Below are 18,940 nucleotides of genomic sequence, written 5' to 3'. Positions count from 1 at the left end.
TGTCTTATTTATTAATTATAAGAATGACCACCCACGTGGGATCTCTCCCTGTCTCCCTCTGGTTCTGGTCCGACTGGGGCTGAGATAAACTCATGGCTCCGCCACAGACTCGCAGGAACCAGCTACTAAAGATGGCTTCTGTGGCCTTCACAGACTCTGCCTTAGGTTTCAGAGTGAAGAGAAATTGGTTAAAGAGCAAGCTTTTTTTTTTTTTTTTTTTTTTTTAAAGCAGCAAGTTGAGCTGTGGTATTTCCCAGAACAATTTCCAACATCCGGAACATCTCACAGGCTGGCAGGTATCGCTGTCTTTGTGATAAACCAGATTTTGTTCTCTCCTTCCTATTCCCAGATTGGCCAAGGGAACATCCTCTATGCCATGAAAAAAGATTCAAATACAGTGATTTGTGAAAACGTCCTAATAGCCTGTTAAGAAACTGATGATGATGAAGAAAAATTCAACTGTGCGAGACCTCACAATTTCAAGCGCTGTACTTCCTAAGGGTGGCCTAGGCTCCAATGGGCTCTGTTTAGGGAAGATCATAAATCTGTTTACAAACAAAACTATAAATTGTTTTTCTGTAGGTGACTGCCCCCTGCTGGTAGCCGGAGAGATGAAAGGTCATAACAGCTAGAACTTTAAAATGGAGATTAAGGAGATGGAGGGAAAATCTCCCAGACGTGGTGATTAGTACCCAGGGCTGCTTTGGAAATACCCGTTAGGATCTAACTTAGCTCTTTTCCTAAATGCCAGAGGTAATCACAGAGATAAATCTGCTTACTTTGAAGGTCAGGCAAGAAACCCCCTTTTCCAATCCCAGCACAGAAATGATTCCCTTTATCTGAGAAATCCGAACCCGACCTGGGCAACAAGGCTGTGGCGGCCCTGTGCGCCTCATCTCTTCCTCCGTCTCACCTCCTGGTTTAGCAGCTGAGCGCATCATTACATATTGCCTCATGGGTAACTGCGCCAGCTGGTTGTTTACTCTCCAGAACACCGTCTTTCTCCAGCATGCCTTGAGCTCACAATCATTTCCATAAACAGCGGCGGGGGTGGGGGGAGGGTAAGGGGGGGGGGGAGAAAATAACAACAACATGCAAACACATTAATGTAAAACTATTTTTTTCTTTATTGAAAATACATCTACAAAATGATGTTTTCCAGTCCACAGTGGGTACACGTACGTATATGCAGAGCCTGTGATGGACTGGCAAAAGGATCATCCTAGCCGACCTGGTTTTGTAAGAAATGGTTAGTATAAAAATAATATCACACTGGGTAACAGCATTAATTTGACGTGATTAAGTTTTTTTCTACTAGTCTTGCAAAAATGACTGCCACATACATTAACCGTTGTAGTGTGTTTCCCAAATAGAGCTTGTCATTAAACGATCACTCCACCGCAGCCTAGTGTTAACCTTTTATACACATGTAATGCTCAAGATCTCTATAAAATATCTCTAATTATAGATTGGGAGACGCTAGACACTCAGTTTGTTAGCACAATTATGTTCATTCATCATTTTCAGTCTGGAAGTCTAACACAGCTGGGATTCTCTATGGCTCCCACTGGCTGTCTTTGACTGGATATTCCGAAGGGGGTCAAAATAATCTCTTTTGAACCTGGGAGCTGCCTTGCCTGAAAGTAATGCCCCTGCTGCTGTCTTCTCCTCCACTCTCGGTGACGCTATTTTCATGCTGACTCATCTACCACATTTTGTAGGGACACGAACAAAACGAAAGCAAATCCCTGCTCTACACGAGAGTTTTGAATGACTTGCCAACTGGCATTTCTAGATAGAGAAGTAGCTGTTTCTTCCATCCTAAGAACTTCCGCTTAAAAGAGCAAAACAAAACAAATGAACAAACAATTCACAAGTAAGAGCATCCACCAAGCACATAGATCTGTCCCAGAGACCTCATCTGTTTGACTCGAGGCGTGAAAGAAGTAGCATTATATGTTATTTTTGAGGAATTGAAGCAAAGTTTTCAGATTTAAGGAAAAAAAAAAAGCTAAGATGTAGCTCTCCCTTTTATTCTTCTTGGAAGAAGACCAACTATTCCTGATTCTTAAAAACAAACAAACAAACAAACAAACAAACAAACAAAACCCTCCCTTTGAATTGGCCATCCTCTATTCTTTCTCAGTCCTTTAGTGTTCCAAAGTAAGAGCATGAGCAGGCTTTCTAGTTGCCAGTCTCCTGTTTGTTTCCTAAATGTCTAATTGTCAGTTGAGGAGTGGTGGGAGGCTTTCTTAGAGCCATCCCCTGAGATGGGGGCCGGGGGTGGGGGTGGGGCCGGGGGTGGGGGCGGGGCCGGGCCGGGGGGGGGGGTGGGGGCGGGGCCGGGGCGGGGAGGTATGCTTCTAGCATTGGCAAACAAAACAAAAACCAGGTAAAGGGGCCGCACAAACAATCCCACTCCTGGAACGGCCTTCCACCTGTCTATTTATATAACCAACATTTTGGACCCAGGGATCTAAGGAGCCTCACAAAGTGCGTCCCTAGAGAGAATGTCCACTCCCATTAAGTGTCCTTTTTGAGAGCCTCATGTTATACAGGACTCACTCAAGACCATATGGGAACTGCACTTGCTGTTCCTCCTCACAGGTGCTGTGTGCATGTGGGCACACATGACCCTGATGAGTCAGACGGGGCTGGGGAGATCCTCTCTGCTGCCCAATAGGTACCAGCTAATAACTGCTTGTCATGTGGTTGTTTTAAGACTTAAAACTCAGTTGTGTTCTGAAGGGTTTTAAAATTTTGAGTGTTGATTTTAAAGTGTTTTTTTTTAAACATATCATTTGTTTAATGCTTTTTACTTATGAAACAATCGCATAGGATCATCTAAATTTGTAATCTCTAAGCCGCGCTTGATTGCAGTAACTTAACTGGTAAGTAGGATAGGAAATGCTTTAAAATGTTTAAATGTGGGGCTAAAACCTATACATTTTGGCTGCTACAAAGCCCTCCCTTGTGTTTGGACATTTTTTTTTCCCCAATCCTAGCAGAGTAGGGAGGAAAGAGAAGGGCTCACTGCAGGGGTGAGCTCAAGAGATTGAGACACATCGCGGAATAGTTTTCCAACACCTGGTGCTCAAGAGAGCACTTCTGGGCCAGGCTACATCTTGGTCTCACTGTCAGCCACGGGTTTCTCAGGCTCATTGTCCTGGGCAATTAGCTGATACGGCTTTTTCATTTCATTCTCCTCAATCACAGAGTTCCCCATTTCAACATCTCGGCTCTTCAGTTCATGTCGTGACAAGTGCTCAACAATGCCCGCTCCGAGGGAGTCGCCCAGCACGTTGGTGGTGGTTCGGAGGCGGTCCCTGCAGGTGGGCAGGAAGGACGGAAGGAAAAGAGAGGGTCCCATGAGTACCACCAGGTCCTAGCTTCTACTGTGACCTGGCTGGAGCAGGCTTTATTAGCATCTTTTAAGCTCTTCATAGTGGGCCCCAGCAATGAAATGACCTCATACTTGGACACACAACAGTGACTGCCAAAAGCTACAAGGACAAGTAGATGACTAGTTTCCAGTTAGTCTGGCTATAAACAGAAGGTGAACAGTGAGGGTTGACTTTTCTCTTTCTCTCCGTGTGTGTGTGTGTGTGTGTGTGTGTGTGTGTGTGTGTGTCTGTGTCTGTGTGTGTGTAGCAATGTGGAGGCCATCAGTACAGTCTTAATTATTTTCCGCCTTGTCTTTTGAAATAAGATATCTCACTCAGCCTGGAGGTCACAGGTTGATCTGAGTGACCTGGGACCTCACATTCTGTCCCCTGGCCTTGCCACATACCGTTGGACTCTCCCTAGCTCTAGTGATGCCATCACACATGGACTTCAGCATCCCGTGCGTTCTCCTAGGTTTTCTCCTTGAGCATCCCCTGAGCAATTTTCGTTGCTCAGTAGAAGGGAATTTAGTTGAGACAAGGGACAGACAATGTCCCTGGAAGGGTGAAGGAAGAAAGCACAAAGACAGGCTCTACCTGGTGGGTTCTGAGGATGTGGAAGGTACACTTCTTGGGACTTTCCTCAGAGCCCCAAATCTATTTCATTTGATAATAAGGGCTCTCCTCCCACTGTCTGCATGGCTCTCCCTCACCTCCCGGGTCTCAGACACAGACATCTGCCCTGCATTACCCCACTTTAGCAGGAAGCATAGGGAAGAAGGGCCTGAACTGGCATGTGGGGTCTGCAGCTGCAGCTGCCGAGGGGATGTGTTGTGCAACCCAGAGAGGCCTGGCTGACCTATGTCAGCTCTGCAGACAGTAGGTTTCCCAATGCTGAGTGGCTTTATGGAGTGGGAAGGAGAGTTGACAGATGTGTCCTGCAGGCTGAGAGATGGAGGAGTTGGTGTGACACGTCAGGCTGGGACCCTACGTAAGGGTGGGTGGGTGGGGGAATCTGGTGATGAGGGTGATTCCATTACAAGCCAGTGTGTCTTCTGCTCAGTTCTGCAAGCCCACTAGGCTGTGTTATTCTAGAATTATGGGGGTGCTAAGGGGGAATGGGCTCGTAGGTGGGAGCTACAGTGTGAGTCAGAACAGAGTCCCCCGAATACTCACAAAAACCAGTCCACGGCGATGATGAGTGTGATGTCGTCTGTGGGCAGGCCCACAGATGTCAGCACAATGACCATGGTGACCAGACCCGCCTGAGGAATCCCAGCTGCCCCAATGCTTGCAGCTGTGGCTGTGATACTGTTGACAGAAGGATCAAAACAGAGCCGTTTACAAGTCTTTCCCAGAGGAGAGTACCTTGTAAACCTTATGTCCCCATGCTTGAGTAGAGGACCTGCCGTAGAACAATGGAATTAAATGAATAAATAAAAACAATTCACCGAGTTAAAACACTAATTAAAATTGCCCATGCATGTTTATAGTGTGTGTTAGCTGGTAAGTTGAGCATGGTTTTCCTCATTTGACTGTCACAGTGACCCTTGTGAAGTGGGCTTTATTTTTATGACCGTTTTAAAGTGAAGAAACCGGTGGCTATAGTCTTTTCTATGTCTTAAACATCATTTTGCAAGGTACAAAGAGCAACAAAAGGGGATGACTCAGTGGTGGAGCATTTTCCTAGCATGTGTGAAGCCCCGGATTCACCCCAGCGCTGCACATGAACTCGGAGGTGAGTCTGAGCTTTCAAGTGCCGTAGTTACAGTAACAGTTTATTTCTAGTAATTGCCTTTTTCAAGGGACTGAGTTTCTATGATTGATGTGGCTATGAAATTTTATTTATTAATTCAAAAACAGAATGATTTATGAATAAGATCGTGTAGTGTTATAAATCTCTGTGTGTGTTCAGTACAGACCCAGTTTGCATGCATGTTAAGTGTCTAAGACTTATTTGGTAGAGTGATGTGAGAATGTGACACTGTGTCCTCATGAGTGAAAGACCTACAGCGGCGCTGCTAAGGCGGTGAGTCTGCGGGTAGAACACTAAGGAGTCTCCAGTCTCCTTCCCAGGCTATGGCACTACAATGGCTGGTTGGTACAGCCACCTGGAATGAATCTACATTTCCCATCCTCCTTTGGGGCCCGGACTAAATTCTGGCACATGAAACACAGATGGAAGTGACTGGGCGAGCTCTCACTTCCCATCTTCCCACTGTCAAAAATTTGAGCGTGGCGAAAAGCCACGATAGATCACCTGGATGAAAGGGATACCTAGAAACGCTGGAACTGCAGCCTCCATCCCTTACCTCCTGGGTCACCTGCCAGCCTTGGCGGCTTTATGGAGCAAACCTTAAAGGGAAATGTATTTGTACCCTGTTTAGGTCAGTGATACCATTTTTATTAGTGGCTCACACACAGCTGAACCTTTGTCATAACTCGGGGCTCTTCAGCCAATCTGCCAAGGTATGTGTGCGAATGGGTCATAGTGTGCCGAGACACTGCTCTCCAGCCTCCGGTGTGGTTAGACGGGGCCTCCGGGGCCCTGGCCAGCCGTGATGCCTGCTCACGGCACCCTAACCTAATCATTTCACGTGCACTACAGCTATTACCCTTCTAACTACACAGTGCATACACAATATAACACACTGCTAAACAAACATCAGGAAAACGTGGCGTGAGTGATAGAGGTGAAAAGAGACCAAAAAACATGTTAGATTGTAAAATCGAAATCTGATCTTGATCTGAGCAACAACAACAAAACAACAACAACAACAACAAAATGTTAAGGACATGTTAGGGGCATTCTGAAAATAAAATCGGCATTCTGGAAGTACTTTTGAGATTCCATTATCGTGGTGTGTAAAAGAATATCCTTATTCTTAGGAGATGAGTGCTGAATGGTGTACAAGTGAAATACCATTACAGGAATAGGGAGGGAAGAAGAAAAAGAAAGAAGGAGGGAGAGAGGGAGAACACAAAAATAGCAAAATGTTAATTTTTAGATCCAGGTAGAGGATATTGTAATATTGTCCTAACTTTTCTATGTATGTGCCACCATTCTTGGCTCAAAAGTCTGATTTCTAATATTTCTAATATTAGCTAAAGCCAAGCCCACAACAACAAAGGGCGCAGCTGATCTGAACTAGGAGTCTTAAAGCCTCCTGTTGCCCTTGGTCCTGCTGGCTGCTTGCACTTACTCTAGCAGGCAAGAAAAGGCAATGTGTCGATCTGCACGTGTGCATGGACTGTCTTTGCAGGATGCAGGAAAGACTGCTAGGAGCGACAGCAGCAGAGACTTAAGGAAAGCACAAGAAGGGAAATTACTCTTCCCTGGGTATCCTAAACATTAGTTAAATGCATCTGCATCAGATTGAGTTTTCAGCCTTACTTGTATGTACACCGCCTAAAAATTAACCCAAGAGAATAAATTAATCCAGTTTTCAAGTGTATTTTCATTTTCCAATATTGCCTATAGATAGTTTAATGTTTTCAAAATTTCAGTGTAATTTAAAGTTTTAAAAACAGATTTATCCATTCTATATTTTTTGTAGATTTAAAAAAATGAGCTAGATGCATCTGTAAGTTGTGTATTGATTAACAAACCAATCAAGGAGTACACGGTACGTGTAGCATGGTTAATTATAAAAAGAAGTGTGTAAGCATCCTCGCATTGGAAAAGGTCTTTTGGGAATTGGTTATGGACAATGGTTATCTACAGAAAGATTTGCAGTGATGCAGTAATAGGTAAATCACACGTTCCATGACATACATGTCTGCATTATTCGAATGAGTATTCACAGTGAATGAATATGAGACTCACAAGAAATGATTATTAAAAAGCTGAAGAATAGATTCATCTAGATCCAAAACTGCTCCCTCCAAGTCCAGCCTCCTATTTATGCGTGATCCCCCTTCTCCCTGTATCTCTTCACCCAACCTCGCTCATCCTCTCGTCGGTTAGGACCACTGTGCGGAAAGTGATGGCTAGAGACCTTCCCTTATACCTTATTGTAATAATCTGTCCAAAGTTCAAGTCAAAGTTGTTAACTTGAGCAATGAAAATGGCAGCCAGTGCCTCGTAGAGGGCGGTGCCGTCCATGTTAATGGTGGCGCCCACGGGGAGCACAAATCTGGTGATGCGCTTGTCCACACCGTTGTTCTCCTCCAGGCACTTGAAGGTGATGGGCAGCGTGGCCGAGCTGCAGACAGCAAAACAGGTCATGTCAGCAGGTTCCGCCCCCCACCCCCACCCCAAATAGTTCTGTGTTCTGTCTTTGGTCTTTTGCACAGACAGTTCCTTCCTCTCTCATGTCCTAAGTCAGCACTTGTCTAAATAGGGCGTTAGGAGGCGTGTGGTGCCCTCACAGGGCCACTTGGCCTCTCTTCTGTGTCTGGACTCCTGATTATTTCCATACCACAGAAGCCTGGGACACATCCTTTTCTCTCAGGCAGATTGTCAATGAAAGACAGGAAGCCAAGGCATAGGAAAGGACTCTTCCCTTTCCCTTTGCCCCCAAAAGGATTTTATTTATTTATTTATTTTTAATTATTTTTATTTTTATTTATTTATATTAATTTATTCTTGTTACATCTCAATGGTTATCCCATCCCCTGTATCCTCCCATTCTTCCCTCCCTCCCGTTTTCCCCTTATTCTCCTCCCCTATGACTGTTCCTCCGAAAAGGATTTAACGATAGCCATTTCCTGGGTCCCAAGGAGGTACTTTCAATATCAGAGGTGAAACAAAACAAAACAATTCAGTATGCCTGAAATTTAAAACCTAGAACAAAATTTCTCTACATTCCTCCTATCCCGGAAGGCCCAGGTCCAAGGTGAAAGTTTAGATAGACTTTCTTAGAGGAGTAAGCCACGCACATACCTTGAGGAGGTCCCCAGAGCTGTGATGAGCGCTTGCAGCAACCCTCCAATGAAAACCCAGGGGTTCTTCCGGGTTACCAGGAAGTAGAGGAGCGGCAGGACGATGACAGCGTGAATGAGGAGGCCGACAATGACTGTCACCGTGTACATGGCCAGCTGCCCCCCAATCACACCCATGTCCTCCATCTCAACAATTTTCCCTGCGATCAAGAAGAGGATGCCCAGAGGTGCATACCTGCGGCAAAGCAACAGACGCTCAGTTGGAAGTGGGATTTCCTGTCAGTTGTTGTATGTAAATTACCAAGTAGGAGGGAGAAAAGCAAAAAGGGAAAGACCGGAGGTGGGGTGGGGTGGGGATTGGGGGGTAGGGGGTGGGGGCGTGGGGGTGGAAGGGTAGGGGGTGTGGGTGGTGGGAGGAGGGGGGGGGTGGGGAGTTGCCAAACCAAGGCCTGAACCAACTATTGGCCTTCTCTGTCTAAAATACGAAATTCCCTAGGTGTTTCTAAATCAGGCCTTCCTTTTATTCGAATTGCCCTAGGACACCGCACCCTATTTCTTCTGGCCTTAGACCTTAGGAAGGAGAAGTAGTTTTGGTCTTCATCTGCATTTTCCTAGACACAACTGCAAGACCCATTTCCCTCTTGACTCCTGCTAAACACCTGTAAGAAAACACTATAATAATATCACACTTCAGAATAGTTTTCATTCCACAGCCTGCTTCCCAAGCAGAAGCCGGAAGCGGGTTACGGCATGCCAGTATGCTATATATGCAGTCAGCTCCCGTACCCTAGGGCAGTGGTTCTCAACCTGTGGGTTGTGATCCCTGTTGGTGTTGAACAGCCCTTTCGCAGGAGTCACCTAAGACCATCGGAAAGCACAGATATTTACGGCATGATTCATAACAGTAGCAACATTACAGTTACGAAATAGCAATGAAAATAATTTAATGGTTGGGGGGGGTTCGTGTCACCACAACATGAGGAACTATGTTAAAGGGCTAGGTAGGTTGAGAGCCACTGCTGTGGGGCCACTTTTATTGCTTTCTTCCATAGCTGTCTATGGTCCACTTAAACTATTACTTAGTCATTTTTTTTCAAGTCACCTTTTATACTTGACTAAATTTCCCTTCACAGGAAATTTTATGTTACTATGCAAACTAAATACTAGTACCACTTGCCATAAATAGAAGACCATAAAATAAACCCAGAGCTATTAAAATTCATAAAGTGTGTGGATGGACGACTGCAGTCAGGTTATAGGCATTCGAATTAAGTAATTATCTGCAGGCTGTTACTCACAGTCTGCAAGAATGGGCAACTGACCGGACAATGACTCATACATACTGAACCAACCCTTCTTGCTCAAAGGCCGGCTTTCAACTTCCTTTGTGTGATGTGTGTACTAAGCCACAAGGCAAAACACTGCCAAAGACAGAAGCCAATCACCCTTAAAGAGAAGGGTCTTCTGGGAACTGTGGGGGACTTGCTGCAACTCGGGGAAACACAACACTTCTTTCAAAGGCCCTTTAAAAAAAAATGCAGGCCAGGAAATCACAGGAGTTACCCGTTCTCATAAGTGTAATAATTCAATGTTGAGTATGTAGGCAAATGCAGAGCTAGGAGAGCTACATGTGAGGTTCACTCAGTGGCCTTGAATGGGCTCCTTTCATAGAAGAGGAGAAAGGTGGAGGCATTTTAATAAAATGAAGATCAATGTCCACTTTCAGCCCGGCCAGGATTTCAAAGGAGCCTTCCAGTTGAAGGCTCCTGTGGGGACCACATTTTGACCTGTCTCTGTGCCAAGTTCATATTCATCTTGTGCAAACTCCTGAAAAAGTGGATTTCTATGGGCTTTGGGGGCGTCGGAGACAAAGGATATTTTTAATCATGTTGGCGAGTGAACGCTTTTCTTAGCGATTGATGCCTTCCTGCCCCAAGTGCCAAGAAGGACCCTAGATATTAAAAATAAAGAATGAAAGAAAAGTGACTCCCACATAAGGCCTCCGCCAAGCAAGGTGTCTCTCTCCCAGAGGGGGCTGGGAGTTCACTTCCCAAAGGGAATGCTCCCCCACTTGGATTTAGTCTTTCCTTTTGTCTCCTGCTCTGAACTGTTATTAAAGGAAGTTTTTTTTTATAAGTTATGACTTAGCGGTCCATGACACTTCCTTTGAGTCCTCCTGGATGTTGCTACAGCTCTGTCACATATATTTCTCTCTTAGTGTTCAAACAGATGTGGGAACTCATTCCTCCCGCTAATCTGGGTCCTGTGTTTGTTTTGTCTCCTACTGGGACTGCTCTTTTTGTAAGGAATGCCTAGTCATTCTGATCTGAGCAAAAAAAAAAAAAAAAAAAGTCATCTCAAGCCTTTCTGTACCATGGTGTGCCTTCTGCCCCTTTTTGGTTTTTTTTTTTTTAAACCACACTTATGACTCAGAAATCGTTTATGATATTGGTTTGCTTGTTCACTGTTATTTGTCTTCCTTAAAAGCCTCGTGTGTTCTCTTCTGCTACGGCGAGTGCTTGGGCGGTCTGTTCTTATCATAGAGTAAAAACTCAGCAATGTGTGAATGAATAACCAAGTATGTGTAAAATGGGTGCATAGGGTAAGAACCTTTCCCAAAAAAAAAAAAAAAAAGGAAATTAAGGTTTAGGGCCTCTGCAGTGCCGGAAATGCACCGACTTTCTGGCGGCTTCCACAGGAAGAGCACTGCAAGTATCCATCTTGGTGGCATCTTTCTCAGGACAGGACACATCAAGTGCAATAAGGCAGGAAGTACATACCACATTATCACCGCGACCAGTCTCATGATGGCTTCGTTCAGAGAGTCGAAGAACTCTCTGAGAGCTTGTCCCTGCTCCTTCATGTTTCCGATCACAAAGCCGAAGCACATGGAGAAAACAACTAGGCCCAAGGCATTGACCCCATTCACAGAGCCAGGAACTGGCACCATCTCCTCCCTCATCCGGGTCAGAGCCTCCATGGCCTCTGACACGTTGTTGATCACGGCACCCAGGAGTGTCTCGTTGGGCTGGATGGGCACTTTAAAGCTTCTCTTCTCATAGCTGGTTTTAAACTTAAAAATACGAAACACAGTAGGAATTGGGTGATTTTTATGCCTGTTGGCTGTCCACGTTTTCTATCATGATCTATGTTATTTTTGTATTCAAAGGATAGTGTTGTAGACAGATACCCACTTACCTAGGTATGCTCTATCTAATTTGTCCTGTTTCTCAACACAGGCATACACATTGAAATACGTATGAGTCACAACACACACACACACACACACACACACACACACACACACAGATACCCTCAAGTACGTAGCAAATTGCAATAGGGAGGGGGTCTCTGGCTAAAGATGTCAGACTTAACATGGACATGTTCCTTTGCTTTCTTCTGAAATCTTAGTAAAATAACTATAATGAGATTTTTCAAAGAGCCACAAACTCAAATTATTCTTGAGTCCTTTGCCTTCTATGAGATCATGCACACACACACAAAAAAAACAAAAAACAAAAACAAAAAACAAAACAAAAAAGAACCCCTAACATCCTTCATTTCATGCCCCACAGCTATGAAACAGGATAAACACAGATTTTACCTCACAGGATTGTGGAAATGGCCAAATTAAGCTCCACAAGGGACATCATTATGTAAAATGTGAAGTGTATCATTAATGTGGACTAATGGCTGTCAGTGACAATGGCCTTCAGGATTAGCCTGGTTAGAACCTTCAGAGGGTAGAGGGGGAAAGTCCTCAAATGACCGGTCTTCAAGTCATTCCTGGTGTTATAAATACCAGTCCTTTATAGCTCCCTGCTTAGCAGCGGTGATGATAACCTACTTGCTCCAAGTCCACAGTGTCACTTCTCTCCTAAGCCAAGGCAGACCCTCACAGCTCCTGGGTAGAAATTCCAGTCAGCAAATGCTGAGGACTCACCATGGCTGAAATCAAGTCTATCTCCCTTTGATCTCCAGAAAAGTGAGGTTCCCGCCCCAGCCTTGATAGCTTTGGTAGGAAAGCATCCATGTAAACGCTGACTGGGTTTAGAATCCAGGGAGGAAGGCATGGCCACACATGAAGTGCTTGGCTATTTTTGTACCAAGAGTGAGCAGGAGACTTTCTGGTCTACTGGGAAACCACTGTCTCCAAACAAGGAACGTGGTCAGCTGTCAGCACTGTGGACTGCTGGTGACTTTAAAAACACATAAAATTCTATTGCAGTTTGCCCTCAGCCTCTTGGGTGTTTGTGGATGCTGTGGGGGCTCTGGGGCACATTTCCAAGCCTGCTTACTATGTCTTAAGCCTCCTGCTCTTTACCTTTACCCACAGTTTAGAGCCTGCTCAGAAACTGCGGCCTTGCTTGCATTCTAGTCCAAGCCAAATAGATCTTAGGGCATGCATTTGCTTCCCCCACAGGGTCCTGAAAATGTACCCAAACTAAAGGCAGCTCTGTAAAGGTCAGCACATTATCCATCTAAGAGATCTAGAAATCAGCATTTTTTATATCACCCATTGCCAGCTCCTGAGCAGGCAGGCTCATGGTGCTGGGGTGGTTTGTTGGATTGAAAGGGATTTATTATTTATTGTCCCTGTTGTTTTTGAATAAAGAAAATTAGAGTTTTGGCTAACTGCACATTTTTTCACATCTGTGGTTCTGGTTACTAAACTTAGGGTCTTGTAGGTACTCTGTAAGCACGCTATACTTAAACTGTATCCACATCTCTCTTTTTATTATATATTTAATTTAAATGTTATTTATTTTTAATTACTTAAATTCATTAAGAACTTAATTATCATTGAATATATTTAGTTAAAATTTTGTTGCATTTGCCAGGTGTGGTGGCGCATGCCTTTAATGCCAGCACTTGGGAGGCAAAGGCAGGTGGATCGCTTTAAGTTTGAGGCCAGCCTGGTCTACAAAAAGAGTTCCAGGACAGTCAGGACTACAAAGAAAAACCCTGTCTTGAGAACAAGCCCCCCCACTACCAAAAAAAAGTTGCTGCATTCATTTATTTAGTAGGTGTGGGGCACAGACTGTGGTGCACATGTGGTGGTCAGAGAGAAATTTGGGAGTTATTTTTCTCCTTCTAACACATGGGACTCAGGGATTGATTTAAAGTCATCAGGGTTGGGCGTGGTGGCGCATGCCTTTAATCCCAGCACTTGGGAGGCAGAGGCAGGCGGATCACTGTGAGTTCAAGGCCTGCCTGGTCTACAAAGTGAGTCTAGGATAGCCAGGGATACACAGAGAAACCCTGTCTCAAAAAACCAAAAAAATAAAAAATAAAAAAATAAAAAAAGTCATCAGGCTTGGTGGTAAGTACCTTTACAAGGTGAGCCATTTGCCAGGCCTTTGCTTTATACATTGAGACAATGCCTTATTAAATGACCCAGAGTATGCTTGAACTTACTCTGTAGCCCAGGCTAGCCCTGGAACTCTGCTGGCTGGCCTTTCTTTCCTTTCCCTTTCTTTTCCTTTTCTTTCTTTCTTTCTTTCTTTCTTTCTTTCTTTCTTTCTTCTTCTTCTTCTTCTTCTTCTTCTTCTTCTTCTTCTTCTTCTTCTTCTTCTTCTTCTTCTTCTTTTTTTAAAGAAAGGAGTGTGTTTGGATCTTGCAATCTTCTTGTGCATTAGATTTTACAAATAGTCTAAGGGGCGGGGGCGGGGTGAGGGTGGGGTGGGGAAGATGGTATCTTACATGTGTAAAACCCAGTTCTCCATGAGGTCAGGGTTTGACTTTACTTTGTATGTCCTAAACAAAAAGATTAGGTGACTAGACCCCCGCGTGGGGGAGTGTTTGGGAAGTAGCATTTCTTTAATCTGCTGTATGTTTCCCGTTTCACAACGTGGGCAACAGAGCTTTTCTAACCAAGTGAGGATAGAAAAAGACTGCATCTCCCAATACTAAAAGATACTTGAATCCGCCGTGTATCGAGCCAAAAAACTGCTTAGATGTGAGGCTGCAGGGGTTGGACACCACCGCGGCCTCCAAGTGGAGCTTCCGGGTCGCTTTCCCGGAAGCAGGCTGGAGTGGTAGGACGACGACGAGGGAACACAGGGATCTGAATTGTGGGTCTGCCATTTACTACTTGTGAGAGCCTGTGCTCTGCTTATTACACAATCATCACTCTCACAAACGAGCAGCCTCATGGGTGAAATGAAGCTGGTGATACTCATCGCATCCACGTGAGGACTAAATATAACATTGGTGCTTGGCACACAGCGGGCATTCCATAAATGATGACGCCATTCCTTTCCGATATGCTTCTTCTTTAGAATCCCCAAGGCGCTTCAGACACTTAATTAGTAGGTCAATGACTTTTAAATCAAACCCAGAAACTAGAATAGTGTGCCTAACTTTAAAGCAAGTTGTTGATGCATTTATTTATATTTGAATTTGCTTGCTCTGGTGAGTTTTTGCATGGGAACTCAAGGAGGGGAAGAAAGAAGAGGACCTCCCAATTAGTCCTCTTAAAAATAATATAGGCTCAGTGTGCTGTTGGTGTGTAAGATGAGTGTGCCTGACAACAAGGCCACCTTTAATACAAGTAAAGGGCCACTGTCACCAAAGTTCCCCATGTAGCCCTAGTGCCTTCCATATGGGTGGCCAAAGAAGTATTTCTTTTTTTTTTTTTTAAAGATTTATTTATTTATTATGTATACAGTGCTCTGCATGCATGTACACCTGCAGGCCAGAAGAGGGCATCAGATCACATTATAGATGGTTGTGAGCCACCATGTGGTTGCTGGGAATTGAACTCAGGGCCCCTGAAAGAGCAGTCAGTGCTCTTAACCTCTGAGCCATCTCTCCAGCCCCAGAGAAGTATTTCTTACAGGAGAGAGACGAGAAGGCAAGAGAAGAGGGTTCTACTGGCTTGATATGTCCAAGAGGAATTTAAATTTTATTACTATTATGATGATGATGATGATGATGATGATGATGATGATGATGATGATGTGTGTGTAGGTGCCTGAAGAGGCCAGAGGTGTTGTGAGCCACCGGACTTAGTGCTGGAAACTGAGCTGGGGTCCTCTGGAAGGGCCATCAGCGCTCCTAACCACTGAGCCATCTTTACAATCCTCCCCACCCCACCCCAGATTGCAAGAAGAATTTAAAAGGTGACTTGGTAGCTGGAAGGCATTTACCTGTTTAAAGCAGGCTTCCACCAGATTGGGAGGGAACATGTTCCTGCAAGGAAGAGAGCAGTCATTTGCAAAACTTCCCCAATAGTAACTGTGTTTCTTAAATACTGCTTCATTGTGTCAACGGAAAAGAATGCATTGAATCAAGTAGCAAATGGAAAAACAGATATTGTGACTTGAAACTGGATACATGATTGCTCCTAGGTATGGACCACACAGTTCATATATTTCAAGGAAGCCAACAGCTTACAAAGCACTGAGGGGAAAATAAAGTCCTTATGCATATTTTATCAGCATCCTGGTTCAATTGACTGAAGCTCCCTCTCTCTCATTGTAGTTAGAGCTCCTACTCTGAGGCCTGTTTCTTGTGGTTACAGCTCTTTCTCGCCTCAGCTAACAGTTCCCTTGCTGTGGTCTTTCATATCCAGGGACAATGACAAAACAGGTTCCTTCTTGTCTCATTATACGTTGGAGCCTCCCAGAATGTGTTTAGAGGCAGGGGCTTGCTATGTGGCCCATGTGAGGCAGGCCTCAAACTCATGCGTCCCTCCCACAGTCATCCAATGCTGAGATTACAGCATGCACTGCATGCTGACTTCCATGTTCCTTTTGTAGATGCAGTGTGCTTCTTGTTAGGGCTTGACTGATGCAAGGGAAGGTGTGGGGAAGTGAGGTGGGGGAGAGAAAGAGGAAAGGGGGGAGGGGAGAAAAGCCAGGCTCAAACTTTGGGTTACTTTGGTGACCATCAACTCTCCCGCAAATGTTAGATAAGACTCAGTTGTAATCAGTGTCTAGTTTGTTTATTAAACACTACTGCAGAGCATCCTTCCTTCATTGTTTTGAAGATTTATTTATTTATTTATTTATTTATTTATTTATTTATTATACAATGCTCTGCTTGCATGTACACCTGCATGCCAGAAGAGGGCATCAGATCTCATTATAGATGGTTGTGAGCCACCATGTGGTTTCTGGGAATTGAACTCAAGACCTTTGGAAGGGCAGTCAGTGCTCTTAACCTCTGAGCCATCTCTCCAGCCCCCTTCCTTCATTTTTTATTTCTACTCTGCCAACGCTTTCTTGGCAAATAGTGTAAAAGAAGGAGCAGGAGTCAGGAATGGTCAGGTGACCTCTAGAGCAACTGCTGAGCCACGCTGCTGTTTGCAATGGACAATGATAAAGACTACTAATTTTAAACCGGGAGCCTACGAGACAGGCCATACTTTCTAAAAACTAGCCTTACAGAGCAAGACTTAGAAAAGGAACATTAAGAACTATCCAATTAGGCCAGGGCGAACTGCGCAGTGGAGAAAACAGCGCTGAGGTTTCTGACTCCTACAGCAGGGTCATGTGCCTCTTGTCCCTCTCACATCTTTTATATGAGACCAGGAGAGACATCCTCAATATCACATTTCTGCTGGAGGAAAGCAGAGATGCGACTTTCATCTCAACCCTGACAAGGCTGGGTCTGTCAGGTTCTTCTTTGAGAGTTTGGTGGGCTCCCCCACATTTAAGAGGGATTGGATGGTCATAGCGCACCCCAGGGTTGGTCTACCGGGACATACCTGATCAAATCCAGGAAGGCATCTGCAGCCGTCACTTGCACAACTTTACCTTCTCGGTACATGTTTTCCTTCGTGCCCTTTCCAGGATGGATGATGATGACAATGATTATGCCAATCACCACAGCGATGATGGTAGTAGTCATGTAATAGACTACGGCTCGCATCCCCATCTTCCCTGATGCCTTACTATCTAGGGCCGCCATTCCTGGGGAAGGCAAACAGAAGAGTTTCAGCAAGTCAGTCCAATGGGGATTTTCCAGTGGAGGATGATGGGAACAGCATTTCCTTCTACACTTGCTTTCCTTCATCCCTCCCAGAAATACTCACTGTGAGAACTTGTCAGTGAGCATGTGGTCACCCATGTTCTGTCCCAGGGGTTGACACCAACTTCTTAAAAGCTTGGGGTGCAATGAGTTTCTTCCTTCAATTATTACTAATTGGGAAACCTACACATGTAATTAGTATGTGCTTGTGTGTGTATGTGTATAGAACTCCTTGAAAAGATTTCCGTCAGGAGAGTCTAAGGCCACCTAAGTCCAGGCACCGTGGCAAGTGACATACCTGAGTGCCATTGAATTTCTTGCAAAGAATTATTATTTTATATGGGTTTTGTGGATTCTTTTGGGTAGCATTTGTTTTTATTACAAGCACTTGCCAGTCTATTTTCAACTTGTATTTCATGCAAACATTTGGGTCCTAAAAGCTAAAGTTCTCACATTGTTTCTCTGCTGTTTTATTTCATCTCATTTAATGCAGTTGAAAAAAGCATTTTTTTTTTTTTGTGGAGTTCTCCTCTTTTTTGTACCCTGTCTCCCTCTTCCTTATCCTATAGGATGCTCATGATATGTTAAAGAAGAAAACAAAACCAAACCTCTTCTTCTTGTTTTCAAGACATATTTAGTTAAGGTAAAGTCTATAAATGTTAATCAAGGTGTAAAAGGACGTTTAGTTTTTAAGGGCTCCTAATGATGCAAGCTAGTGGGACATACCTCAGGGCATGTGGTCTGTAAAATAATGGGGACAGAAGCTCTTTCTCCTCTTCCTTTCTTTATCCTCTCCAATCCTATTACAACACTGACATCTAATTATTATATAATCTAATCAGACTATTTTATTTACTGCGTTTAGAGATTTATTTATGTGTGTGTGTGAACATGAGTGCTCACGGAGGTCGGAAGAGGGCATCAGATTCCTAGGAGTTAGATTGGCAGGCAGTGGTAAGCTGCCCAATATGGCTGGTGGGAACTTGGGTCCTCTGGATGATCAAAAAGCACTTTTTTTAAAAATTTACTTTTTATATTTTAATATATTTTATTAATTTATTCATATTACATCTCAACTGTTATTCCATCCCTTGTATCCTCCCATTCCTCCCTCCCTCTCATTTTCCCCTTATTCCCCTCCCCTATGACTGTGACTGAGGGGGACCTCCTCCCCCTGTATATGCTCATAGGGTTTCAAGTCTCTTCTTGGTAGCCTGCTATCCTTCCTCTGAGTGCCACCAGGCCTCCCCACTTAACCGCCGACCCATCTGTCCATCCCTATGGTTAACTATTGAAGATGTGTGTTTATAAATGTATTAAACGATAGTAGTGTATTTCTTTTCTAAGTGATTTATTTATTTTTATTTTATGTGCATTGATGTATGGCTGCATGTACATCTGTGGGAATGTGCTGAAATCCCTGGAGCTGGAGTTCCAGACAGTTGTGAGCAGATAGTAATTGAACTTGGGTCTTTTAGAAGAGCTTTTAACTACTAAGCCATCTCTCTCCAGGGTATTTCAGTGGTGTATTTCAATGACAGATACCAGTGTACACGTTTATACAAACATATTTAGGATAAATATTAGAAAAAAGTATTATTGTTAAGTAACTTATTAGATTTGCCTAAAAATGCTGATACAAAGGCATTGAAGTTATCACTTTCAATTTATAATTCAAATAATATTTTATTATATCA

The 18,940-nt window shown here is 44.1% G+C and overlaps 1 protein-coding gene across 2 annotated transcripts in view; it reads right to left on the bottom strand.

Moving 5' to 3' along the window:
- Window positions 1–1,103: 1,103 nt before the first annotated feature.
- Window positions 1,104–18,940, bottom strand: part of SLC1A3 (solute carrier family 1 member 3) — a 93,072-nt gene continuing 75,235 nt past the window's right edge. For both annotated transcript variants that reach the window (XM_084781111.1, XM_084781110.1), the window contains exons 4-10: window positions 16,981–17,185; window positions 15,419–15,461; window positions 11,048–11,340; window positions 8,269–8,502; window positions 7,394–7,588; window positions 4,560–4,694; window positions 1,104–3,326 (exon numbers count right to left, since the gene is read on the bottom strand). In XM_084781111.1, coding sequence (XP_084637237.1) covers window positions 3,119–3,326; window positions 4,560–4,694; window positions 7,394–7,588; window positions 8,269–8,502; window positions 11,048–11,340; window positions 15,419–15,461; window positions 16,981–17,185 — 1,313 coding nt within the window. In that variant the 3' untranslated portion in view covers window positions 1,104–3,118. The remainder of the gene's footprint in view (window positions 3,327–4,559; window positions 4,695–7,393; window positions 7,589–8,268; window positions 8,503–11,047; window positions 11,341–15,418; window positions 15,462–16,980; window positions 17,186–18,940) is intronic.

The sequence above is a fragment of the Acomys minous genome (assembly GCF_964271855.1).
Source record: "Acomys minous genome assembly, chromosome: 5".
NCBI lineage: Eukaryota > Metazoa > Chordata > Mammalia > Rodentia > Muridae > Acomys > Acomys minous.
This window is presented reverse-complemented; position numbering and strand designations above follow the sequence as displayed.